Raw genomic sequence first — 23,692 nt, 5'->3', positions numbered from 1 at the left:
TTATAAACACACTTCTCTGAGTTCTCTCATCTTTCTTTTATTTCTTTCTCATGGGTTAATCCATTTCCTTTCCTAATATATACGAAATTTATGCCAAGATTAATGAGATATATATTAAGAGAAAATTAAAGGGACGAATAATTGATGATGAAGGACATTAGCCGTAACATGATTTTCAATATGTATATGTATAATATATTGTTATTCCTATATTATTTTTATTTTAATTTAATTTCTTCACCGACAGAAAGCAACAGAAATCTTCAAAATTAATCAGCTATCTAATAGTTACTACCCAATATTTTGAAGCTGATTAATAAGTACTTAGTAGTATTAGCTTTATCCATTTAACTCTCTGCAGCTGACTTTATTATATGTGCTATGCATAAGGCTTTCATGCTGATATGTTGTAATTTACTTTGGATAAATAGTAACAAATTTTTGTTTCTCAAATTCAGGGAGCAATCTCACAAATTTAATTTCTTCAAAGCTCTACCATTTGCACCACAAGACTCCAAGAAACTTGTTAGTTTTTGCTATGTCTGTTGATGGTATTACCTATTTTTTCTTCCTCCTTCCCTGTTTTCTGAATTTTGTAAAGACTTTGGGAATTGATGCTACTGGTGTCTTTGTCTTGAGTTGTTGGATTATTATTACTGGATTTGGATACTAATTCTTGCCGATTGCCACTATTTGTGCTTTTAATATTGAATTTTGTGAATTGGTGCATTTGATTTCCTTAGTTTATGCTATTTGTTATTATCAGTATTAATGCACGCCAAGTGCTCTCTGATATGCCTCTTTGCTATTCCTCTTATCAGTGCATGCTCTGATTCCGATTAAAGTACTAAAAGTAGTTTTGGAAAAAATAATTTATGCGTTACATCAAGTTAAATTCATGTTCAACAAATAATTCACCATAAGAATCACATTTTTTATATCAAATAATATTGCATGCATGTTCACAATTCTGAATTCTTGTTTCTCTATCCAAGTTCATATTTATATATACATTACAATATAACAAGCTAAGGACTCTTTTTCTGTTCATGCATGGAAAAGCTTGTGGGATCCGTTTAAGCGTGACTAAATAGTATAATTAATTAATTAATTAATTAAATAATTAATTAAACGCAAAACATTTAGGCATTTAGCTAACTAATAACAACTCTAGTTGCCTTTTGTCTAAGTAGTTTTCTTTTGTTGCTTTCATTGAGCTGTTGTTATGCTAGTGTATAAAATATATAAAAATATATATATAATTAGTTTTTTTTAACATATAGTATCTTAAAAAAATTGATTAGATTTTAGTCTTTTAAATGGACCATTATCCTACAATATTATTATATGACTAAAATATTAAATGTTGATAAATGAAAACTCTTAACAAAAATATAAATATGATCTGTTCTTGTATGTTTGAATGGATAAAAATGAATCTAAAGCTAAGGGTATGAAATTATTTTCAATTCTTTTATTCTGCTGCTCCTATGGTACTGCTTTGTTTATACTTTGGTTTCTTAAACTTTCAACTATTTTTAACTATTTCTTGCCATATGCTACCCACATTACATATGATAGTTTGGGTTGTAGAGTTCTTATTCTTTTCATACTGCATTTTTTGAATATTACTTGGAAATATTTTTTAGACTGCAAAATATAGAAGAAAGTGAAAAAAGGGCACTACAGGATTAACACTCTGATTCTGAGTTGTTTGCTCATGTCTTTCCAATGTGATTGCTATGGTCAGAAAATTCTGTGAGAAAAAAGAAGGTTGAATAATACACTAGAATTAAAAAGAAAATTGCATAATTTTTCATGCTTTGCTGTTTCTATTTGATGGAGTAATCTTTAATTAATACAGTTATTCTTAGGTAGAAGTTTATTATTATTATGATTACCTTATGGCTTGAGAATGATTGTATTTAAAGTATACTTATCAGGGACCTACAATTAGATTATTGAAAAATCACAGCCTAGATATACTTTAATCTCAGAGAAATTAAAGTTGAGACATACTTGCCAGTTTTAAGTCAAAATTGAAATAGTACTAGTAATTCATAAAACAGTTTATATAACAGCGAAAAATAATCAAGAAATGTGTTTATATTCTCAAAAGAGTTTATATTCATGAATTTTTTATGTTTTAAAGTAAGAAAAAAATTTAATTATGCTTTCTAGCAGGCTTTTGATAGTTATCTATCAACTACTACTACCACTTCTTTTATTCTGCTTCTCCTGTGGTATTGCTTTGATGTTGCTGTGGTACTGATTATCTGCTGCTGAATCACTATTCGCTGCCGCTGCTACCTTTCTAATTCTGCTTTTGCTACGCTAATACTTTGGTGCTGTTGTGGTACGGATTAAGACAGTATTTAAGGTTGGTTCATGCGAGTTTAAATACATCTATTAATTTGTTATTGATGTTATGCGGATAACTTAAGTGCTTTCCTGAGGTACTCACTTCAGGACCTTCTTTAAGAATTGCTAAAATTTAATTTTCTGATGCTATTTTATGTCCAATGCCTTCAAAGTATTTTGGAGACTTGGAAAATATTGTCTCTTAGTTAATTAGGAAGCTAGACTCGCAGTTAGTGAGACTAGCAGTAGAGACTTCAAGCTAGAAACTTAGCTATCTATTTGAAATATATAGGTTTTTGATGGATGTGTCCAAGAATTGGATGGATACACCACATCATGAAAAAGAATATCAACTCGGTGTAGAAAAGTTTTTACACTTTGCTTTTTCATCACCGAAAATTCCTCAAGGAGAAGAAATTCAATACCCATGTGCAAAGTGTTGTAATAGACTTTGGTTAAGGAGAGATGTCGTGTATGACCATTTAATATGCGATGGAACAAAATGATTTAAGTTCTGATGATGAGGGAGAAGATACAAGCGAGCTAAGTGCAAGTTCAACGAAAAAAGGAATGAGTCTTGACATGTATTTAAGGTACATGGGATAAATTTGGAAGATGAAGATGAGAAAGATGAGGAAGATGAGCTTGATGATGCTGCAAATGATGGGGGTAATGGTGGACAAGCTAGTAATAAAGGTGTTTTTCTTGTTTTACCTTATTGTCAAAATGTAGCTTGTATTACTTCTAAGTTGATTTGAGTTAAAATTCTGTTATTTTAATCGGACTTAGGCACAATAAAGAAAAAAATTTATGGAAAGACTATGTGCAAAAAGCTTCATGCCACTTATTTTAATGATCGACGGGAGGTGGAATTTTTTGGAGAGCAGCCTATAGGTCCAACCAAGGAGGTCGTATCTAACCTCAACCAAATTTTGGGCACAACAGTTAGAAATCCTCGTTTTGTGACTTTGCTATATACTAGTTGGCATGGTGTGCCTAAAAACCTCAAAGAGGACATGTGGGAGTATGCCAATGTATGTAAATATAGCATTATAGATAATTTTTTTAAAATTTATTTGTTACTTTATTTATGCCAACCTTTGACATTCTAATTTGTTGTCTTGTTTAGCAAAAATTCATTCTTCCAATAACTTCAAAGCCGTGGGTAATGAAGGGATTTTGTCGTGCATGGAAAAAATACAAAGGCGAAATAAAAAAGGAACATTTCTTGAAGTACAACACAAAGAAAGAAATGATAAAGAATCGACCGTTAGAGATCCTTGAGGTTCAATTTTGCAAACTAATTCGGTATTGGAGTCTTCCGACTGTCAAGGTAATATTGTCTTTTAGTTCTTTATGTGATTAAACTTGGTGTTTTGAAAAAAGGTAATGTGATTTTGAAAAAACAAGAAAACATGTTTATTAAGAATAATAACATCTCTTTTTCATGTTTATATTTAGGATGTGTCTACTAAAAATGCTGAAAATAGGTCAAAGCAAACATGTCCTCACCCGATGGGTTCCACAAATTTTGGAATAGTGCGCAAGCAGCTGGTAATATAACTTATTTTTTTGTGATTTCTCATATATATTCATGTTGTACTTTTCTAGTTAGTATGCTTCATGTAAATTTTTCTATATGTACTCTAGCACGACTCTAAAGAGAACAGTGAAGAACCATCAAGAGTTGAAGTTTTCATAGCAACTCGCACAAGTAAAAAAGGAAAAGAAATTGATGCTAAAACACAAAGCACAATTGTGAGTTGTTTGTATTTGTATTTGGATTTGTACAATATAAATTCTATAGTGATTTCTATTAATATTGAGTTAATGCAGCTTTGTATTTTATTGCTCCTCACTTTTGACAGGCTGAACTTCAAACCCGCATAGAGGCAGGGGAAAATAATGAGGATGCATTTGTAGGAGTGCTAGGAAAGGACCAACCAGGTCGAGTTCGTTGTTATGGGGCTTCGATTACAAGAATCTCTCTTAAAAAGGATGAGGAGATTCGACAAGTCAAAATTGAATACAATGACAAGGTTGAATCATTAGAGAAGAAGATGGACGGTGTATGTAGTTTATTAAAGGTATTGGTGCACCAAGTCAACCCTGGAATGAGTGAGGAAGAGGTAGCAGCCTTAGTGCAAGCTGCCCAAAATTCTCATTTGGATGCCTCAAGTAGCAGACCAAGAAATACTCATCGCTCCTCCAAATCAACTCATATTCCACCCAAAGATGTAAGTAACTATCTTTGGATATTCGATATATTTCCATTCAAAGTTGTTGACTTATTGTTGTTGTTGATTTTGGATATTTGATAGTGAGATAAAAGATTATAAATGGTGCTAATGGTGTTGAATTGGAATCTGAATTCAAAGTTGTTGACTTTTCAGTAGTGTTTTGTTTGGTATCTAGTGTGGCATTGAATCTCAATTTTGGAAAACACAAGAATTCTTTGAAGATTTGCACTTTTTCCTAATCAAATTGGAAAAAGGAAAAGAAAAGAAACCATAATTGAATTTTAATGGTTTTATTTGTATTGATTTTTGTAGACTCCAGAAGGAATTAATGGCTCTCATGGTATATCTCATTTTGCTTGATTTATTTATTGGGGATTGGTCTTTTCTTTCTTTCTTTTCCCACCTTAAATATTAATCAGAAGAAGGAATCAGTTATAGAATTGATCCATATGCAATTTGTATTGATTCTCCAGTTGCTAGTATAAACTTATGGTGCATGTGACTGCAAGTGCAATATAGGGATACAAGAATGGTTAATTTGGTTGTGAAATATATTAGGAGTTAGGGTGATACATGCCATTGTTGAGTAAAACATGTGACAGTTGCAGTAAAAAAAAAAAGGGAGAGGGGGCAGTTTGATTGTTAGCTTCCTATATCAGTACCCTTTCCCTTTTTTGAAAACTTTAAGAACAAAAAAAGTATAGTGCCTTTCAATGAAAGAAAAGCCTTTGCTGGTTACAATTATTGTACTACTATAAGGCAGTTTGTTGATAAAACAATTATTGCTACTAACATTGCTAATGTGTAATATATGTCTTTTCATTTTTTGGTTTGGTATAAGATGCACTAACACACAACAATATTTAAAATTATGCAGGGCAGTGCTGAAAACAATTTCTCTCACAATGATGATCAGTAATCATGAAGTTTTATATTTTGTAATGAAGTGTAAAGGAAGTAGATAATGTAACCCATGTTGGAATTGTAATTCATGTATTAGGAAATTGCTAGTGGATGAGACTTTGATTTTTGGTATTTTGTTAGAGTATATCATGTGATCAAACACTTTTTCTGTGACAAGTTTATGAAGTAAGGATTAGTTGATTTAAAATTAGTAGTCATCTTTTAAATTTTAAAATTATCTATGATTTTGTAAGGTTTATAAAAAAAGAGTGCCAATAGGTACTGAACTAACTTACAGCCACGCTTTAAAAGAGTGGCCATATTGTACAACAGCAATTAACAGCCACGCTTATAGCTGTAATTTAGTTCAGTACCTATTGGCATGCTTTCAAAGCGTAGCCATATCTCCACTTGTTGCCACGCTTTGAAAGCGTGGCCATAACGTTACAGTGGGCATCAACAGCCACGCTTTAAAAGTGTAGCTGTATCTCACAGCTATTGGCACGCTTTAAAAGTGTAGCCATATGTCTTGCTATTGGCACGCTTTTAAAGCGTAGCCATATGGCATGCTATTGGCACGCTTTAAAAGCGTAGCCATATTTCACACATATGGCCACGCTTTTAAAGCGTGGCGATCTTTAAAAGCTTGGCAAGAAAAAAAGCATGACGATAGGTCACCAAAAGCGTGGCGATAGAGCAACTGGCACCCTTGCAATTGTGACCCTTTCAAAAGCGTGCTGGTAGCTCAAAAAGCGTGGCGAAAAGCTATACGCCTTTTTGGACTTTTCGCCATGCTTTAAAAGCGTAGCAAAAAGCTTGTTTTCTTGTAGTGGATTACTAGAGCCATAATGTCCAACATTTAGTGATAATTCTTGGGTTGTTAATTGTTCTTGTTTCCACTAACTTGTTGCTAAGGTAATTAGCAAGCAAGCTAGGATTTGTGGTTTAAGAAAACTTATGCTCATTTAACTTACTCTCCAATGTGAGGGTTGACTTAGTGAGATTAATCCATCATAATTATCATAGTTGTGGTTATGGTAAGGAAGGGATTCCATAACTCATCCCAAGTCAAGGTTTTATTTATGTTTTGAACTACCTTTCCATCAATTTTGAGTGTTACTTGTCCATATTACATACATAGTTCTTTAATTCCTTCATTAGTTTATTAATTGCAATTTTGTCTAGTTCTTTTATCTCTTTATTTGTTGCTTCCATCTTATTGAAAACTCCCCTTGTTTCCCACAACCAAAATTGTGTGCACTCCTTGGCATTAGTTCTTAGGGAAGACAACCCGGGAGTCTAAATACTCTCAGTTCATATTTGCTTTGAATTGCGACAATCTTTACAATAATAATTTGACTATTGGCCAATTGTTGGTTCGGAGCTATACTTGCAACGAAAGATCTATTTGGAGAAAATCCTAACCTACAATTTGGTCCTAGTCAGGTCTCTACTCACAAGCTGACCTGCCCCTTCTCTCTACTTTCTTCCTAATTCGAGGTAAAATTATACCACTAAACTTTTGAATTCTTTCTCTATTAACAACCCATCTACTCATCAAATAAACCCTAATTTCTTCTAGCATAGTTACAATAGGCTTTTTCCTAGACTCTACTATTGTACCATTAAAGCTTTCACACATGTTATTTACAAGAGTGTTACATTTAGAATAATAGTTAAACCTGGGTCTACTCCAATATTTGGGAGCAATAGCATTCAGATGCCTGTGAGCTTCAATATTGACCTTTTGGATGACTACCGTCTCTCTCTCCCATTCCTTCTAGTGTGTAGCCTTTGCACATCTCCACATCAATTGCTTCAAGTGAAAGCCAGGAAACTTTTTCCTGAAGTTACTGTACAGATGTCTTACATAGAACCTGTGGTCTACACTTGGGATAACTTCGTCAAAAGCGGATAGTAATCCATAAAAAAAGAGGTAAAAGTTTGTGTTATTACAATGTTATTTATCAGAATTAAATGAATTACTAAACATAAATTAATACAATAATTGTTTACCTTCTGTTGATCAGACCTGAAGGTTGATCTTCTAATAGTTTCATAGCCAAAATCATCAATTAGCAGGTGGAGAAACCATTTCCAGGTGTCTTTGGTCTCTACCTCAACAACGGCATATGCAATAGGAAGCATTTGATCATTAGGGTCCCACCCTATCGCAGTCAACAACTGCCCCCCTTGAGGTGTCTTGAGAAAACAGTCATCCAATCCAATAAATCTCCTATAGTGCAAAAAACTCTTTTTGCAAGCATCTAGATATACATATATTCTTTGAAAAATGCAGAAGTTGTTCAATGAAGAGTGTTGAACCTCGTTCTCAAAATCAGGGGACCTCTGTACCTTGAGCTTCACTGTTGACCCTGGGTTAGCCCTTAGCAACTTTGAGCAGTAATCAGCTATCCTCTTATATTGAGTCTTGTGAGTTCCTTGTATTTCATCCAATGCAACTTGTCTTGACCTAGCTGCCATTGACGTTGTCACAGTCAGATTCCACATCCTTTGTGCCTTGTTCACCAATTCCTTTTTCTTCACTTTTGAGTTTTGCTCCATCTTCTTTTTAAAAGCTCTACTCAGCCACGGAGTATGCAATATTCCAACCCTATGTGTCTGGTCACAAGTATGCTTAAGATTCATAGACCTAAGCTGCCAAGTTGTTTCCTCACCATTTTTACATTATATAACCAAAAAGGGCAATCCTGTTGACAAACCACCCTCACTCTAACCAAGTCAAGCTTGCCATCCCTGATCCCCCTTCTTGATTGTACTGCATAGGCTATTACAGTGTCTTTAAATTCCTCTCTTAAAGAAAATACAGTTTCTACCTCCCACTTATAGCTCCTCATGTCTTTTACATCCTTATGAATTGGATACCTCCTACTTTCATAGTCATCTTTCTCTTCTCCATCTTCCTTATCTTAACCACCACCAACCTCATGCTCTGAATTCAATTCATCACTATTGAAGCCTTCCTCATCATTGAAATCACCATTCACAACTCCTTTGCCTTTATCAACCCGAAAACCATCCTTAACACCTCTTAGTTCCTCAAACCCACTCTCATAATCATATTCCTTTTCACTATTTGTAAAATGAATGTCATATGCACTGTCAACCTCAAAATTAGATAGAAGAAACTCCTCATCGTCACTGTCATCATCACTGTTTAATTCATTTCATGTATTTTCAGCAGCTACATTTGGGTGCACCTTATCTCCTTCATTAATTTGTTGCAAATTATCGAATTGGACCTGTTCACCTTGTTGACCTTCATAAACTACCAACTGATTCCAAGGATTTTCCTCTATTCTGCCCCCAACATCAATATACCCAACTTTAGAAACACCTTCAGCATCGGCAACCTCATGCACATCTCAACATGACTCCTCAATTCTGCTATTCTACACATCTCAAGTGCACCTCTATCAACAACAAATAACTTTAGAGCTTTCTCTAACCATTCAGCTGTTGGATCCTTATACCAAAGAGCTAATATGTTAGAATTTTTGTACCCAAATTGCCTTAACTTTGCATATGCCTCAAATACAGACCAACAATCACTCTCAACATCTTCAATAAGTGTCTTTTGTCCCTTATATACTATAGTGTCCCATTATCATACCCAGATCGATTCCCATGATAGATAGTTAGATTGAAGCTTCCCATCCTCTAAAATCAAAGGTCTATGAGGTACAAAACGAAAAAAGAAAAAAGTTTGAACCAAACCCTAGCAGTTTTAGAAAACTAATGGAATCCATTACAACATTATTAAATACAAGCTCCACAAAGCCGAAAATAAATCGCAACTTTCACAGACAACACCAAGTTTAACAACTTCACTACAACAGCAACGCATTCAATAATGCAATGGTGCATACATACCTGAATCGCAATGACAACAGCGAAACAACCTTATTCCACACCCTTGCTAATGCAGTCCAAATGCAGGAACTATACCCCCCCAGGCGACGATGAACCTCTATTAGGGCATCATTGAAGATGAAACATCAGTTTTTGAATGTGTAATGTAAATGAGAAAGTGAATAAGTTCGGCGGGAATGTAAAGAAGCGTTAAAGACACAAGGGGCAAAACTGACCAAAAAAATTTGCTATTGGAACGGAGGATGATTTTAAAGTGTTTATGAACATTGAGGATGATTTTAATAACAAAAAAGGTCGGGGACAATTTTGATTTTAACTCCAGACTTTAGAGACGAAAAAGTACTTAACCCTAAAATTAACAACACATGAGAGTTGTTAAAGACTGACAACACTTGAAAAACTTATTACCATCCCTATTCTAAAGTTAAAGATGAAGCATATCAAATCATGTAACTTTAGTTCTTTGAAACTTTTTTCTTCTATTTTTTAAATACATTTCAAAAAACTTATATTATGTTACTAAAAACTTATCACTCAGTTCACTATCATTAATATATCCCCCAGGTGCTTGTAACAAAATTCATGTCCAATACCATTATAGTTTGTATAGGAGATTTGATAAATGGAGCCTGTTAATTTGATTAAAGATATTGGACCCTTTTTATTCTTTTAAATAAACTACTTAAAATAAAAGAAAAAGTACAAGAATAACAAGGCATTTCAATGGTTACCGCTTGAAAGCTGAGGCATTTAAATGCATGATGGTACTCCTTTCCTCAGCGAGTTCATTGTCACAGCCTCACATGTGCTCGGATGAGATCTTAGGGAAAGATCCAACTGGGGAATGAAGTCGAACTTTCCTGTGCAGTTAACTGTGGGAGTTTTGAGACTGCAGTTTAGACGAATATACTAGCATCATTATTTTCAATAGTGGCTTCAATCTTCTGCTGCGTTAGTTTCAAGCACTAGGAAGATATTTTTTTTTAAGTTCTTAAGAGCATGTAATTAGTTTCAAGCACTAGGATTCATACGATTACAAGCTTAAACAAGATAAAAATCTTGCATAACAGAGAATTAATATGGAAAATAAACACCAAAAATAAAGAATTGAATCATATTTATGATTTAAGCCTGCAGTTTCCAGAAAGACAACACTCTTACTATAAAAAGAAAATTAATTGAAATTGCAATATTAGACTATCACTATCTTATGATCAGTCTAATAAGTTTTAACTTCATCTGTGAACAATTGAACACTCAATCATAAAGTTTAAGGGAGAAAGATCACAGAATTACTAAGAAAAGCCTAAGATGACAATCGATCACTAATTATATGCAAAAGTTTTTACCAGTAATTAAAGAGATTGAAGGAATTAGAATGAAATATTCTCAAAAGAACAAAGGAAAAAGAAGGAAAAGAACCTACCTCACAAGTCTGCTGGAGGAGAAACTCGCAACATAGTAGCACGATGGACAAGATTGCCGGCATAGGAGAACGCCACTGGAAGAGACGTTGTTGTTAGAAGAGACATCACAGGAGGAGACGTCGCCAGAAGAGATCATCACTGTTAGAGGAGACGTCGTAGGAGGAGATCGTCGCTGGAGGAGACGTCGCAAGAGGAGGTCTTCGTTGCAGGAGATCATCACCAGAGAAAATCGCCGCTGGAGGAAACGTCGCTAGAGAAGGTCGTTGTTAGAGGAGAATGTCTCCAAAGGAGAACGTCTCCAAAGGAGAACGTGACAGAAGAGATCGCAACAGCGGAACTTCAACCTTTCTCTCACAATGGCAACGTTTCAATGTATAAGGAGAGTTAGATTAGGGTTGAAGTTTTTATATACAGTCATAATGGCGGTTTAAAACCGCCAGAAAATCACCAAAAATTGCCATTTTAACGCAAATTAATTATGCCAACAAAATAAAATGCCACAATACTTAAATATTAAGACGGGTCTATAAAATCCCATATTATTAATGTCATTTTAAACTATTTTTTGTAGTAATTATTCTATTTATTAATATGATAAATCCTTAATTATAAAATATAATGTATTTTTTATTAATTTATTCATCACCTATAAATGCCTTATACCTTATTTCATATAACTGATAAAATTGAGACACAAAAGGTTATGTTTTCGTTTTTTATTTTTATTTTTAGTATCTTTTATTTTTAGATTTTTTAAAAAAATATTATAAAAATAATAAAATTATATTTTCAATTTTATTTTTATTTTTTTACAAAATTTTAAAAATTAAAAATATTAAAAATGAAAACAAGAAATAAAAAATGTAAACCAAATGCATCCAAACATACATGTTCTCTTCATTCTCTCTTGTTTCTTGCAAGGACAACTGTTGTTGGAGATGTGTTTTTATTAATAGTTTACTAAAGATTTCTTAGCTAGTTCTATTAGTAACCGCCATTGATGATGTGAAAATCCACTACCATCTAACATGCTATTAACAGAACTATCTATCTAGCAAACATTTATGTTCTTCTCTTCATATGAATTGAAGTTTTAATAATATGACGATTGTCACAAGCGTGCGTGCATGAGGATAACTTCTTCCGATAAATTAAACATAATCTCAATCATTTTTAAATAGAGTATAGTTATCCTCACGATATAAACTATTTTGTCAACTATAAAATGTCAAGGCATATAACGAGAGTGCCTAGTTAATAAAATATATATGTATATGTATTATATATAGACCATATTTTAATCTAAACATGAAATAATTCAACGTCAGAAAGGTGAGAATCCGACGTAACATCATACGATATCTCTATTTGCAATAATTGAGAGCTTGCTTCCACTCAAATAATGGTTATGAGTATTCCACGTTTATTTAAGTTTGTCCGCTCAAAGTGTAATTTTGAGTTGGGATACATACAACATATAGTTTTCTCATATTTATATCGTGTATATATAAAGTCTAAATAATTAAATACCACTCTTTTCAAAATTTATTATTCATTTTTCTATAAACTACTTTTTATATGCCATTGTTTTCGCGCCATGTTGACATATTTTATTGTTTTTTGCTGAATAGGAGGTTCTAAATGCAAAAAATGCTTTAGTATAAAAAATTTTAAAGGGAGCCACACAAAAGGCTCTAAAGTCTAAACTAATCGGAACAATATCTTCCAACACAAAAAAATCCTAAATGTAAAGGCGTCCTCGATACGAAAGTGCCTTAATTGATTTAGCAAAATAAATTGATAAAAATACACATAGCATTAGTTGAGTACATAAATAATTCGAATTTTTACACTATTTATACCGTATTTATGTTAAAAGCAAAGATTTTGAAAATTAAACCAATCATCAAACTGTTTTAATTATTAATTTATTAGTTTATTGATTTAATTATAGTTCAATTGAAAAGTAATTTTATAATAAAATAATAAATAAAATATAAATATATACACTAAAATATAATTATAATTTAATATAAATTTTAAAATATTATATTTAAATTAAAAGTATTACATTAACTACAATATTATAATTTTATCTAAATACAAAATCAAAAGTCAAATAACAAAAAAAATTAAACATAAAATATTAAAATTTATTATCAATCATCAAAATCTGCCTAAATTTATTACAGATTTGTTTTGTTAAAATTATCGTCACTTTTATTTTCACTATTTAAACCAAAAAATCAAGTGATACAGCATATATAAAATGTATTATTACTACTGTCATTATCATTACCACTACTATTACTTTGATAAAAATTAACATCAATATTATCTAACATATATTCATTATAAATAGATGGATCATACTCCTTCTTATATCAAATAATTTTTTATGAAGACAAAAAAATATCAATAATGTTATTTATGTTTAGAAAATTAAATTTTTATTTAGTAACTAATTAATTAATTAACTAACTGATAAGTTGAAGAAAATATACTATTAATACTTAATAATTTTTTATTAAATTGATTTATTTATTTTTAATTTAATATTAAATCAAATTTAACAAGATAAATATTGTTGCAAGTTAAATTAAACAAAATAAAATTTTTTTTCAAACATAAACTTCAAAAAAATTGTCTATCTGGGCAAATATAATATAATAATAAAAACAAGAGTGAATACCACATCCGACCCCTGACAATTATCTCGAAAGGACAACGAGGTCTCAAAAAAAAACCACCTAATCTGACCCCTGATTTTTTTTTGGACTGATTAGCCCCTGTGCTAAAAAAAATAACATTGACTTTTTTTTGGCATAGGGACCTCGTTGTCCTTTCGAGATAATTATCAGAGACCGGATTGGATTTTTTTTGTCAAGGGCCTCGTTGTCTTTCAAGGTAATTGTCAGGGGTTGTTTTGGGTTTTTCTATATATATATATATATATACTTTTTTTACTTTTGTTCAAAATTCCAATGGGGCAAGACCCCTCTCTTCATAATAGAAGTGTATATGGTCCTGTCCGATCCGAAGATCCATTTCAATCCCAAATATTTTAAGAATTAATTTGGTGTAATTTTACCCGGTTTAAAGTTGGGTAAGGATCTCAAAAATAGATCCGGTTATTATTTCGGGTCGGGTCCGAGCCATAACTCAGGTCACCTGAATTCGGTCCGGTGGCTCGGTCATCATACACAATTAATATTTTGTGTTATTAGTGATGAATGATGACTATTCTTATGTGGAATTTAAATATTGTAAACCTTAAATTTTGTGTTATTAGTCATTATAAGACTATAAGTTAATGTTTTATGTTTAAAATGCATAAGACTAACTAGACTAATACATAATATTGTGTTATTTGTATTGATTTAAATATTTGGTGTTATTAGACAATATTAGTATTGATTGTGATTATGCTTTAATTTTAGAGAAGGATTGGTTCTTGTTATATTTTTCTAAGTGAATTTTACCATGTCAAATAATGGTTGGAGTCTTGGTATTTTCACATGCTAGCTTACAAGAAGGTAATGTTAACGGCACGGTTTTTACTCGGTTTTTATCCGATATAATCGTGGCCCGAAAGTGTGTAGATTTCATCGGGTCTAGAGCCAAGTTCGAGTCTAACAAATAGGCTCGGTATATATTTCGGGTCAGGTCTAAGTCACATCAAATCCAGTTTCACCCGACCATGAATACTCCTACTTCATAAGATGCACCGTCCATCCATAAATGATCTCTCTTTAAAATTTTTAATTCATATGTTATTATTTTTGTCTTATTAACATATTTTATTATCTTTCTGTGTTTACTAAAGATTTTTGCTTCAGAAGTACTTTCACAGTAAAAGATCCTAAATGAAATAACGCTTTTAAATCAAGGTTCTAAAATTTGGCTTGAATCTACTCGTCAAATTGTAAATCGGCGAGAAAAGCAATTTGGTCAAAAAGCATAACTGTCTATTTTAAAAATTGTAATTGGACTACTGAACTGACCAAAAATTTCATGGTGGAATCGAATCCGAATCCGGCCGATTTTCACATTTTGGAAAAAAACGATGTTGTTTCGTTTATTAATTAAAAAAAATGGTAATCCTAAACCAGGCTCAGCACTCACTCACTACTCTTTCTCTTTCCTTTGCCTCTTGGTCTTGAGCTCCTTCCTCACTTCCTTACTTGCTCCATCCAGTCATCGCTGTATAACCACCACCGTCGCAACTGCTTGAAGCCACCTTCTCCACTACGGTCGTCTCTGCCATTGCTCGAATTCGCCATCCATACTGCAACTTATTGATTCATGCCGTTCCTCTATCGCACAGCCGTTGTCCCGCCGTGGTGGCTCTGGTCCACCGCAGTCCATTCATTCTATGCTCCAGTTCCTCCACACTCCACCCTCTTCTGATTCAGTTCCGTCGCGCACAATCCTCATCAGCTCTAGTTTCACAATAGTCCGAGCCACATTTTCTCCAGTTCAGCCGCATCCATCCTTTTGTCATGCTCCTTGTCCTCTATTCTCGAGAAGATATTTTTATTGTAATTGATGTTTTAATTGGTTTAAGATTGTTAATTTGTAATTTTTCATTTTTATTCTTCAATTATTGTTGTTTTAATTGTTGTCGTTAGTCATTATTGATATGTTATGGTTCTATTGTCTCTAATTTCTTTTTTGGTTTTTAGTTTTACAGTGATTTTCTTTGACTTTCTTATGGTTCTACTATTAATTTTTTTTTTTGTTATGTATTATTCTATCTATGTTGAGATTATTAAGTCGCTATAATATTGGTACTAGATTATTGGTAATTTTTAGGTATGAATAAGAACATCAATTAAAAAGCATCTAGGGATAATAATGTAGAGAATAAATTCGACTTCAAATCCTGTTGGTTCAAATGAAGTTTCTCATCCTATTGATTCCAACAATATTTTCAATCACAAACTTCTAATATTCAGAGAAAAATGGATCCAACTTAGAGATATGTTGCTTTAGAAGTAATGAACGGAAAGTCATATATTTGAACGAGGGAGAATTAACAGAATAAAAAAACAGTTGACAAGATAGGTGGAGATATTAAAAAGTGTCCTAAGGTTTCTTATGATGTAGAAAAATAAATAGAAGGTTTATTGAAAGAAATTCAAAAAAGTAAAACTAGTAAAAGCTGCAATATGATCCAATTGATTATGAAAGTATCAATTTGGTTGATTTTTAGGTGACGGAAGAGGTTTTTGAAAAAAAGTTTGATCTTATTAATAATGTTAAAGACTTACTACGTGAGTATTATAGTTTATTTTCTTTTGATAATTTATTAGAAAATTTTAACTCTTAAATGATTTTGTTTGTAATAGTTGTTTTTGTTAAAAAAATTATGCAATAAATATTGTAATAAATGAGCTTTTTAATTAAGTGGGAGATAATTAATAATTGAAAATTGCAATGATTAATAGTTTGGAAGATTTTATTATTTTATATTAATACACTTTTCACATATAAGTTTTGTTTTTTTAAGGTTCTGAAAATCAAACCAAATTGACTGGTTCGATTGAGTTAATCGAGAACCGGTCACTTGGCTAGTCTGATTGACCTCCAAAACTGTCCTATAAAAAAATGATCGAATCGATAGTTAATTGGTGAACCAACTGAACCAACCTGATTCTTGAAAGTCGTAGTTCAATCTTCACTATCAAAATAGCGTCGTTTTGATACTTAAAAAAATGAAAACCCAAAAGGCCAAAATGAGCATAAGACAAGCAGAAGTGCAAAACACTTCCCTCTCCTTTCTCTCTCCCCAAATCACAACCGTAATTTTTGTAACCCCTACCATCAGCAAAACCACGCCTCCACCATCAGCCCCTACCACCCGGCAGTGACAACCACCAAGGTCTGCTCTTCTCCTCGAGTAAACCTCGCCAATCACCATTCGAAGGTCTACTCTTCTGACTTCTCTTTGCGTTGCCAAAAGGTCACGCCTCTATTCTCATCGTCATCGGCCGCCTCTATGCTCATTGTGGTGGATGTCTCTGCTTGCCGTCTTTCTCACTTTGAAGCGTGAATGTCTCTCCTTGCCCATCACTTTCTCTTTTTCGATAAGTGCTCTTCCACTACTTCTTCCGTCCTTTTTTTTTCTTGCATTAATTTTTTTTATTCTGATTTCTGAGTTAATTTTTTTATCCTTGTTTATTATTTTTATTCTTATTAATTCATTTTGTGAGTTAATTTTTGTATTTTTATTAATTTTTCTGATTCTTGTTAGTTTGTTCTCTGAGTTAATTTTTCTGAAATAATTTTGTTGATTATTGATATAATTGTATGGATTGACATAATGTTAAAGTTCAGATTAATTGAATGGATTAACATAATCTTGAGGATCTTGATGGTACCTTTTTAATTATGTTAATTATGTCCATAGTCTTAATATTCAGGTTCATGTCCATAAGTATGTTGCTCTTGATGCCCAATGGTAGTTCTCCTTACCTTTTTAGGGTTTGTTCTGTTTTAAACCAAATTCTCTAATTTGATGTAATACACTTAGTCGTTGCTGATTAGAAATTAATTAAAAAAGTTTTATTTTTGAAGATGGATAAGTGATTTAAAACATCTTTATTTATAAGATGTTTGAATTTGTTTGTGAATAATTTAATGATAAATTATTATGTAAAAATTATAAAATTTTAAATATTTAAAATTATATATTTAATTTTTAATTATTTTATTTTATATTTAATTAAACCGGTTCAATCATAGTTCGATCCTGGTTGAATCATTGTCCGGTTTAGTTTTTGCAACCTTGTTTCTTTTGTAATTATATATAATTCTAACTTCAAATTATAAATACTAGTGTAATAATACGCTTAACGTGCCTATTAATCAGCTATTTTATTTAGAATAAATCTCTACATTTAAGTCATAATCCTAACCAAGTCCAACCAAGTATTTTAAAGGGTTAAGTATGATTTTGGTCCCTAAGTTAGGGGCTGAAAATTTTTTTTGTCCTCGACCTTTTTTTTGCTACAAAATGGTCCCGAAGGTTTAACTTAGTTTTAAAATTGTTCTTTTGACCAAATTTTTTATTTTTATTCTGAAAATATCCCTAACTAAAAGAAAAAAAGAAAAAAAAGGAAACAAGCTAAGGGGGACGGGAATCACGCTTCGTTTGGGGGGAGGGGTTTCCAGGGAAGAGGGTGGGGAAGGGAAGGTAGGGAAGGGGAGGGGAAGCGCCGCTGCTCCTCGCCGCCGCCGCCGCCGCCGCTGCCGCTCCTTGTTGTTCGGTCACACTAATGGGAGAGGGGAGGGGTTCCAGATCTCACTCACACTAACGACACGAGATGAGAGAGCAGAGGGAGAGAGAAAGAGAAGCGGAGAGGAAGAGAAGAGAGGAACGGAGGCGCTGAAGAAGACCGCGTCCAACCACGCCCTACCGTCATCCTCATCGCGAACCGCCGTCATCGGTCGCCATCGAGCCATGTCCCATCGCTGCCGCTGGACTAAGGTCACGTCGATGCCAGCAAATCCGCGAGGTTGGACAGTCATCGATGCTCCTCGTTGGACGCCAGCAGATCCATTGGTGTTTCATTGTTGTTGCTTCTGCTTTCTGCTTCTCCTTTCTACTTCTGCCTTCTACTTCTACTTCTACTTCTACTTCTACTTCTATTTTTGCTTTTGTTGTTGCTGTGATTCCATTATTCATTGTTGTTGTTGTTTCATCGTTGCTGATTTTGCTTTTACTTTCTGCTTCTGTTTTTGCTTCTGCTTTTATTGTTGCTGTGATTTCATTATCCATTGTTGTTGTTGTTGATTCTGCTTCTGCTTTCTGGTTCTGCTTCTATTTCTCCTTCTGCTTCTGCTTCTGCCTCTGCTTTGTGGTTGATTTTGGAGAAGAAGGGGAAAGGGTATTTTTGTCCGAAGGACAATTTTAAAACTAAATTAAACTTTTGGGACCATTTTGTAGTTAAAAAAAGGCCGGGGACAAAAAGATTTTCAGCCCCTACCTTAGGGACCAAAATAGTAATTAACCCTATTTCAAATTCACGTGCGCACGTTCACTGCCATCGCTTCTTCTTCTTTCAAATTCGCGCAAGCAGGTTCTTCTTCTTCCCTTCTTCTTCTTCTTCTTTTCCTTTTTCGTTATTTCTCTTTCGTTATCGTCATCACCAACAACACCAACATTTTGCTAACATCTTTATTAGTTCTTATTTTTTCTGGTACTATTATTAAATAATTTTGGTTCATTTTTTAGTTTATTTGAGGTCATTTGGATCCAGAAATAAATTCGATGTATTTTTGTTGATGATTGAGTTTTTTTACTGATTGTTCAAATCTGAACTAATTTCGGTTCATTTGTGAATTAACTGAGGTTCACCTGATGTTGCTATTAAGTATTGACCAAATTTTTTATTCCATAAGAAATTTCAGTTCATTTCTTAGTTTAATTTAGGTTCATTTAGTTTCGTCTCGTTTGAATTTGCTAAACTTGTTCATGTGTGGTTATTCAGTTAGTTTTTGTTCAAATATGAACTAATTTTGGTTCATTTGTGAATTAACTGGGGTTCACTTGATGCTGCTGTTGAGTATTGACGAAATTTTTTATTCTTTAAAAAATTTCGGTTCATTTCTTAGTTTAATTTAGGTTTATTTGGTTTCGTTTTGTTTGAATTTGCTGAACTTACTCATGTGTGATTTTTTAGTTAGTTTTTATTCAAATTTAAACTAATTTTGGTTCATTTATGAATTAACTGAGGTTCACTTGATGCTGCTGTTAAGTATTGACCAAATTTTTATTCCTTAAGAAGTTTCAGTTCATTTCTTAGTTTAATTTAGGTTCATTTGGTTTCATTTCACTTGAATTTCTCCTCCTCATCTTTCACTTCTTCTTCTTCTTCTTTTTCATCTTTTTTCTTTATCTTTTCCTTCTTATTTCATTTTCTCAAAATTCTTCTTGATTTACTGTCTTGAGAGAAATAAAACTAAGAGGAAGGAAGAGAAATACGAAGAAGAAGGAAGAGGAATGCGAGAAGGAGGAAGAGAAACACGAAGAAGTAGAAGAAGAAGAAGGAGGAGGAGAGAAACACGGAAACGTTTACGTAGTTGGAGCATGAATACAACTAATGAAACTTATTTTTATTGGGTTTGGACTAACTTAATTGGTTGTCAAAAAGACTTGAATGTGTAGCAGCTCTCTTTTATTTATTAAATATGTGTAAAAAGAGTAAAAATACAATTAATTGAAAACTTAGAATAACAAATTGTTTATAATTTATAAGATTTTGAGTTCAAGTTTTGAAAATAATAAAAAAAAATTAGAAATTATATGAAATGACAATATTTTAGAAAAGAAAGTTGTGCACTAATTCTTTTCCATTTCTATATCTTCATTACATATAGTGTAAATATAGATATTTTTTAAAAAATAATTTAATATATTTTTGTCTCACTACTAAAATTTTTTGAGTTTTTCATTGGTGGTAATTATGTATTTTTTATTTTTTTTATAAATTATTAATTCAAATATTGAATCATTAAGATATTTTATTTATATATAGATATGAACAGTTAAAATTTTACAAAATTTAGAAAAAAAAAAATTATTATCCTATGTATATTTTTAGAAAAACAAGTTTCTTGAAATTTTACTACCCTATGTATATTATATTGTTTAACAGACTGATTTTTTCTTGTCTAACGAATGAATGCTGATTCAATGAATCCTAAAATAGTTGAGTATATGATGATAACGTAAGCCTATATGTGTGTTTATGAGAAACTAAACACAAAGAAACAAAAGCATGTCCAAAAATCGTTGCCCACAATTCACCAATTATTTTTAGTTGTAGTTATCATGTCAACGTAACATTGTTATTCTTTTTTTAGGTTTGCTCTGTGCCGTTCATGTCAATATCAATTTCAATTATTTGCTTATCTCAATGGCACTTATATTTGTCGACATTTATTTAAAATTATATTTATATAATGATCGATAATGCTTGCAAGAATCGTTTTTACACCGTATCATATCTTATATAAGATCTGTCGGATAATAAAATTAGTCTGGATTTCATATTTCATTTATTAATATTTAAATGTGTTTCTTTTTATCAGTAGGTTTAGTTTTATTTTTTGCTTAATTATAACAATTTTTTCTATAATTCACTTGGGTTAATAAAATTGTTAGTTCACTTCTCTACTTAATCAAGTGTCAAGGGCCGAAAGTTTCAAATCTTGCAATTACGTATCCAGTAATTTATTGATCAGCGACAAACTTTTAAATGAAGCTATGAATCTCCGATAGATTCACGACGAATTAGTCTTGATCTATCGAATTAAAAAATACTATAAAAAAATTTTTCATATATAATAAATTTGATATTATAAAACTATTTATCTTAAAATTTAATTAATAAATAAAAATATATGAATAATTATATCTAAAATGTCTCTTAAAAAAATTTCTTTTAGGGTTAGTAAAAATTGAATACTAAACATTTGGTTCATAGAATTCTCATATTATATATATATTTATTTATTTATTTTAAAAGTTTAAGTTATTGATAGAGAGATATATTAATAATTATATTTATCAGTATTTATAACTCATAATGATTTACAAAAATGTTTTTTAAACTCTAAAAAATATAAACGCTAAAAAACTAAAAAAAATATGTATTTATGTAATTTATATATATTATTTTATATATTTTTTAACAAAATAATCAACTATCAAAATAATCATATTTTATATCAAAATATTCAAATTTATCATAATTAAATAATTAAATATCTTTATAACAATATAATTAAATTATATTTTTCATAAATATCAAGGATATATTCTTATTAGGTGGTGGTTTATTTTTTATATAATGCATATGTAACATGATTATTAAATTTTACCCACCTTTGTTTATGGTCTTCCTCATTCGGTGACCATACCTTACCAAAAGAAGGCACCGATAAAATGTTTTCCATATCTTCAATTCCTCATGTTTTTTAATGGGAGACCATCACCTAAAGTAACCCTACCTAATTCTTTTTAAGGGTATTACAATTTGGATTTATTCAATCTGAGAGGAAGACTCTCGAACCTATTAATTTTGGACAGTTTCTTTTTTATTTTTATTTTCATATTTATTTATATTAGCTATTCATTTGTTATACCATTGTTGATCGAAAAATTATTTTTCAATTAAAGCGAGGTAGTTCGAAGTGATGAAGAAATTGAAGAGTTCAGATAGTTTTCAAAAAAATACACGCATAAGCGTGGGTTGAAGGTTATCGACGCAGATTCGATTATATTTACTTTATTAAATTGAATAGGCCAAATCGAACAAGATTTTTGAGACAGGTAACCGATTAAGATGTTCGAATAAGTAGATCGAGCAGTTATGGTAGTGAAAAAGTTAGAGGCTTTTATCACGCGAGAAAATCATGGAAAATGTGTACAGCTAAAAGACAAAAATGGTTATCAAGGAGTATGCATTTCAGATTGTGATTCTGTGATTAATGGTAATTAGTTGTCAGTTACCAAAAGTAGATTATAAATACGAAGAAGTTTTACGGTATAAAGGTTGGAACTTTAACTCAGAAAATACTCAAGCACACTCACATCCCAGAGAATCCCTGAGTCTGCGATCGAGTAACTTTTCTGTAGGGTTCCTTCCATGTTTTCTTTCTTTTAATTTATCTTCTTGTAAACTTTATCTTTCAAGCAAATTTATCTTTCAAGTATCCTTTATCTTCTTCGTCCAATTTACATTTCTGCACTTTAGATTTTCATGTCAAAGCCCTTTAACCCAGACAAAGACATTTTATTACTTTTTTTCAATTTCAGTGCAAACTTTTCCGTTTTCAGCACATTTTCGTTTCGAAAACTTTACCTTTTTGTTTCTTTCATTGATTTATAAAGTCTAATTTATTTTTATACCCAATACTCATCTAATCGAAGACATTTTGATGCACTTTTAAAAAACTGATACTTATACAGAAGAGTAAATTTTACTCCCAGACTACTATATATCGAACCACCATCGATTTGCTAAAAATCGACAAAACAACCGCATATTATATGTATATATATCAAACAAAGCTTTTAATTAATTTTATAATATATACATAGCAAACTTTTATCGTCTCCGTTTCGGGCAGTTTCAATTTTATTTATTTTTATCTCTTCAATGTTATCATTAAAAATACTAATGAAATTTTCTTTTCTTATGTTCTCTCTTTTCTATTATAACCCTAACTATTTTTTGTGTTATTATCTCTCTTTTCTATCACTACAAAAAATTACAATATTTATATAAAAAATAAAAAATATTAATTTTGTTACGTACTAAATAATTTTATAAAAAAAATAGTTATTATAAAATTATTGTAATAAGTTTCATTATAAAATAATTTTGTAACAAACAAATATTACAAAACAAAATAATATTTTGTAACAAATTGTCTTAATACAAAAATTAAAATTTATTATAAAATTAATAACAATATTTTACATATAAAATTTTTTATTTACAAATATTGTGTATGTGTTTCATTTTCTTTTATCTAATCCCAATTAAATTAGGGATTAATATGTTCACACTTCGTACAGAAAAGCAAAAATAAAAAATAACTCTATATCTGATGAGACGCAGAAGCTGATGAATTAAAAATTATTAAAATGGTTACGTTGCAAGTATAGTTCTTAACTCACCGAAAATCTGCCTATCAATTTAGAAGTATGTCACAGAGAGTTTGAATTAAAAATTACTGAGAGTTTTAAGTCCCAGGTCGTCTCCCAACGAGTTGTAGAAAAGTGTGCTATCTTATTAATTATATGTTCAAAAAAGTTGAGTTAAGTAAATTGGAATTTAAATTGAGAAAATT

General features: G+C 31.4%; 1 protein-coding gene and 1 long non-coding RNA gene across 3 annotated transcripts in view; one reads left to right on the top strand and one right to left on the bottom strand.

The window, feature by feature from the left end:
- LOC110271953 (uncharacterized) overlaps positions 1 to 11,243 on the bottom strand; it is a 36,622-nt gene extending 25,379 nt beyond the window's left edge. Inside the window, exons 1-3 of one of the 2 annotated variants that reach the window (XR_015883673.1) lie at positions 10,825 to 11,243; positions 10,130 to 10,287; positions 9,399 to 9,495 (exon numbers count right to left, since the gene is read on the bottom strand). This is a non-coding gene — a long non-coding RNA (uncharacterized LOC110271953). Of the gene's footprint in view, positions 1 to 6,969; positions 9,496 to 10,129; positions 10,288 to 10,824 lie in introns of those variants that run through there. The other variant, XR_002362818.2, reaches the window with a different exon arrangement.
- On the top strand, positions 3,614 to 5,520 carry LOC107640552 (uncharacterized). The gene is made up of 4 exons (XM_016344064.2): positions 3,614 to 3,694; positions 3,823 to 3,915; positions 4,230 to 4,598; positions 5,479 to 5,520. The coding sequence occupies exons 1-4, from the start codon at positions 3,614 to 3,616 to the stop codon at positions 5,518 to 5,520; spliced, it is 585 nt and encodes a 194-aa protein (XP_016199550.2).
- Positions 11,244 to 23,692: the final 12,449 nt, after the last annotated feature.

The sequence above is a fragment of the Arachis ipaensis genome, chromosome B5 (genome assembly GCF_059453495.1).
Source record: "Arachis ipaensis isolate K30076 ecotype BB chromosome B5, ASM5945349v1, whole genome shotgun sequence".
Classification (NCBI taxonomy): domain Eukaryota; kingdom Viridiplantae; phylum Streptophyta; class Magnoliopsida; order Fabales; family Fabaceae; genus Arachis; species Arachis ipaensis.
The sequence above is the reverse complement of the archived record's forward strand: the minus strand, read 5'-3'. Positions and strand labels throughout refer to the sequence as shown.

What these genes read in the sequence shown, in the direction of transcription:
- LOC107640552 (XM_016344064.2), top strand. Translation starts at nt 3,614, where the DNA reads ATGATAAAGAATCGACCGTTAGAGATCCTTGAGGTTCAATTTTGCAAA. An exon ending in GGAGTCTTCCGACTGTCAAG is followed by an intron (nt 3,695 to 3,822) that starts GTAATATTGTCT and finishes GTTTATATTTAG; the next exon opens with GATGTGTCTACTAAAAATGC. An exon ending in CTCATATTCCACCCAAAGAT is followed by an intron (nt 4,599 to 5,478) that starts GTAAGTAACTAT and finishes AAAATTATGCAG; the next exon opens with GGCAGTGCTGAAAACAATTT.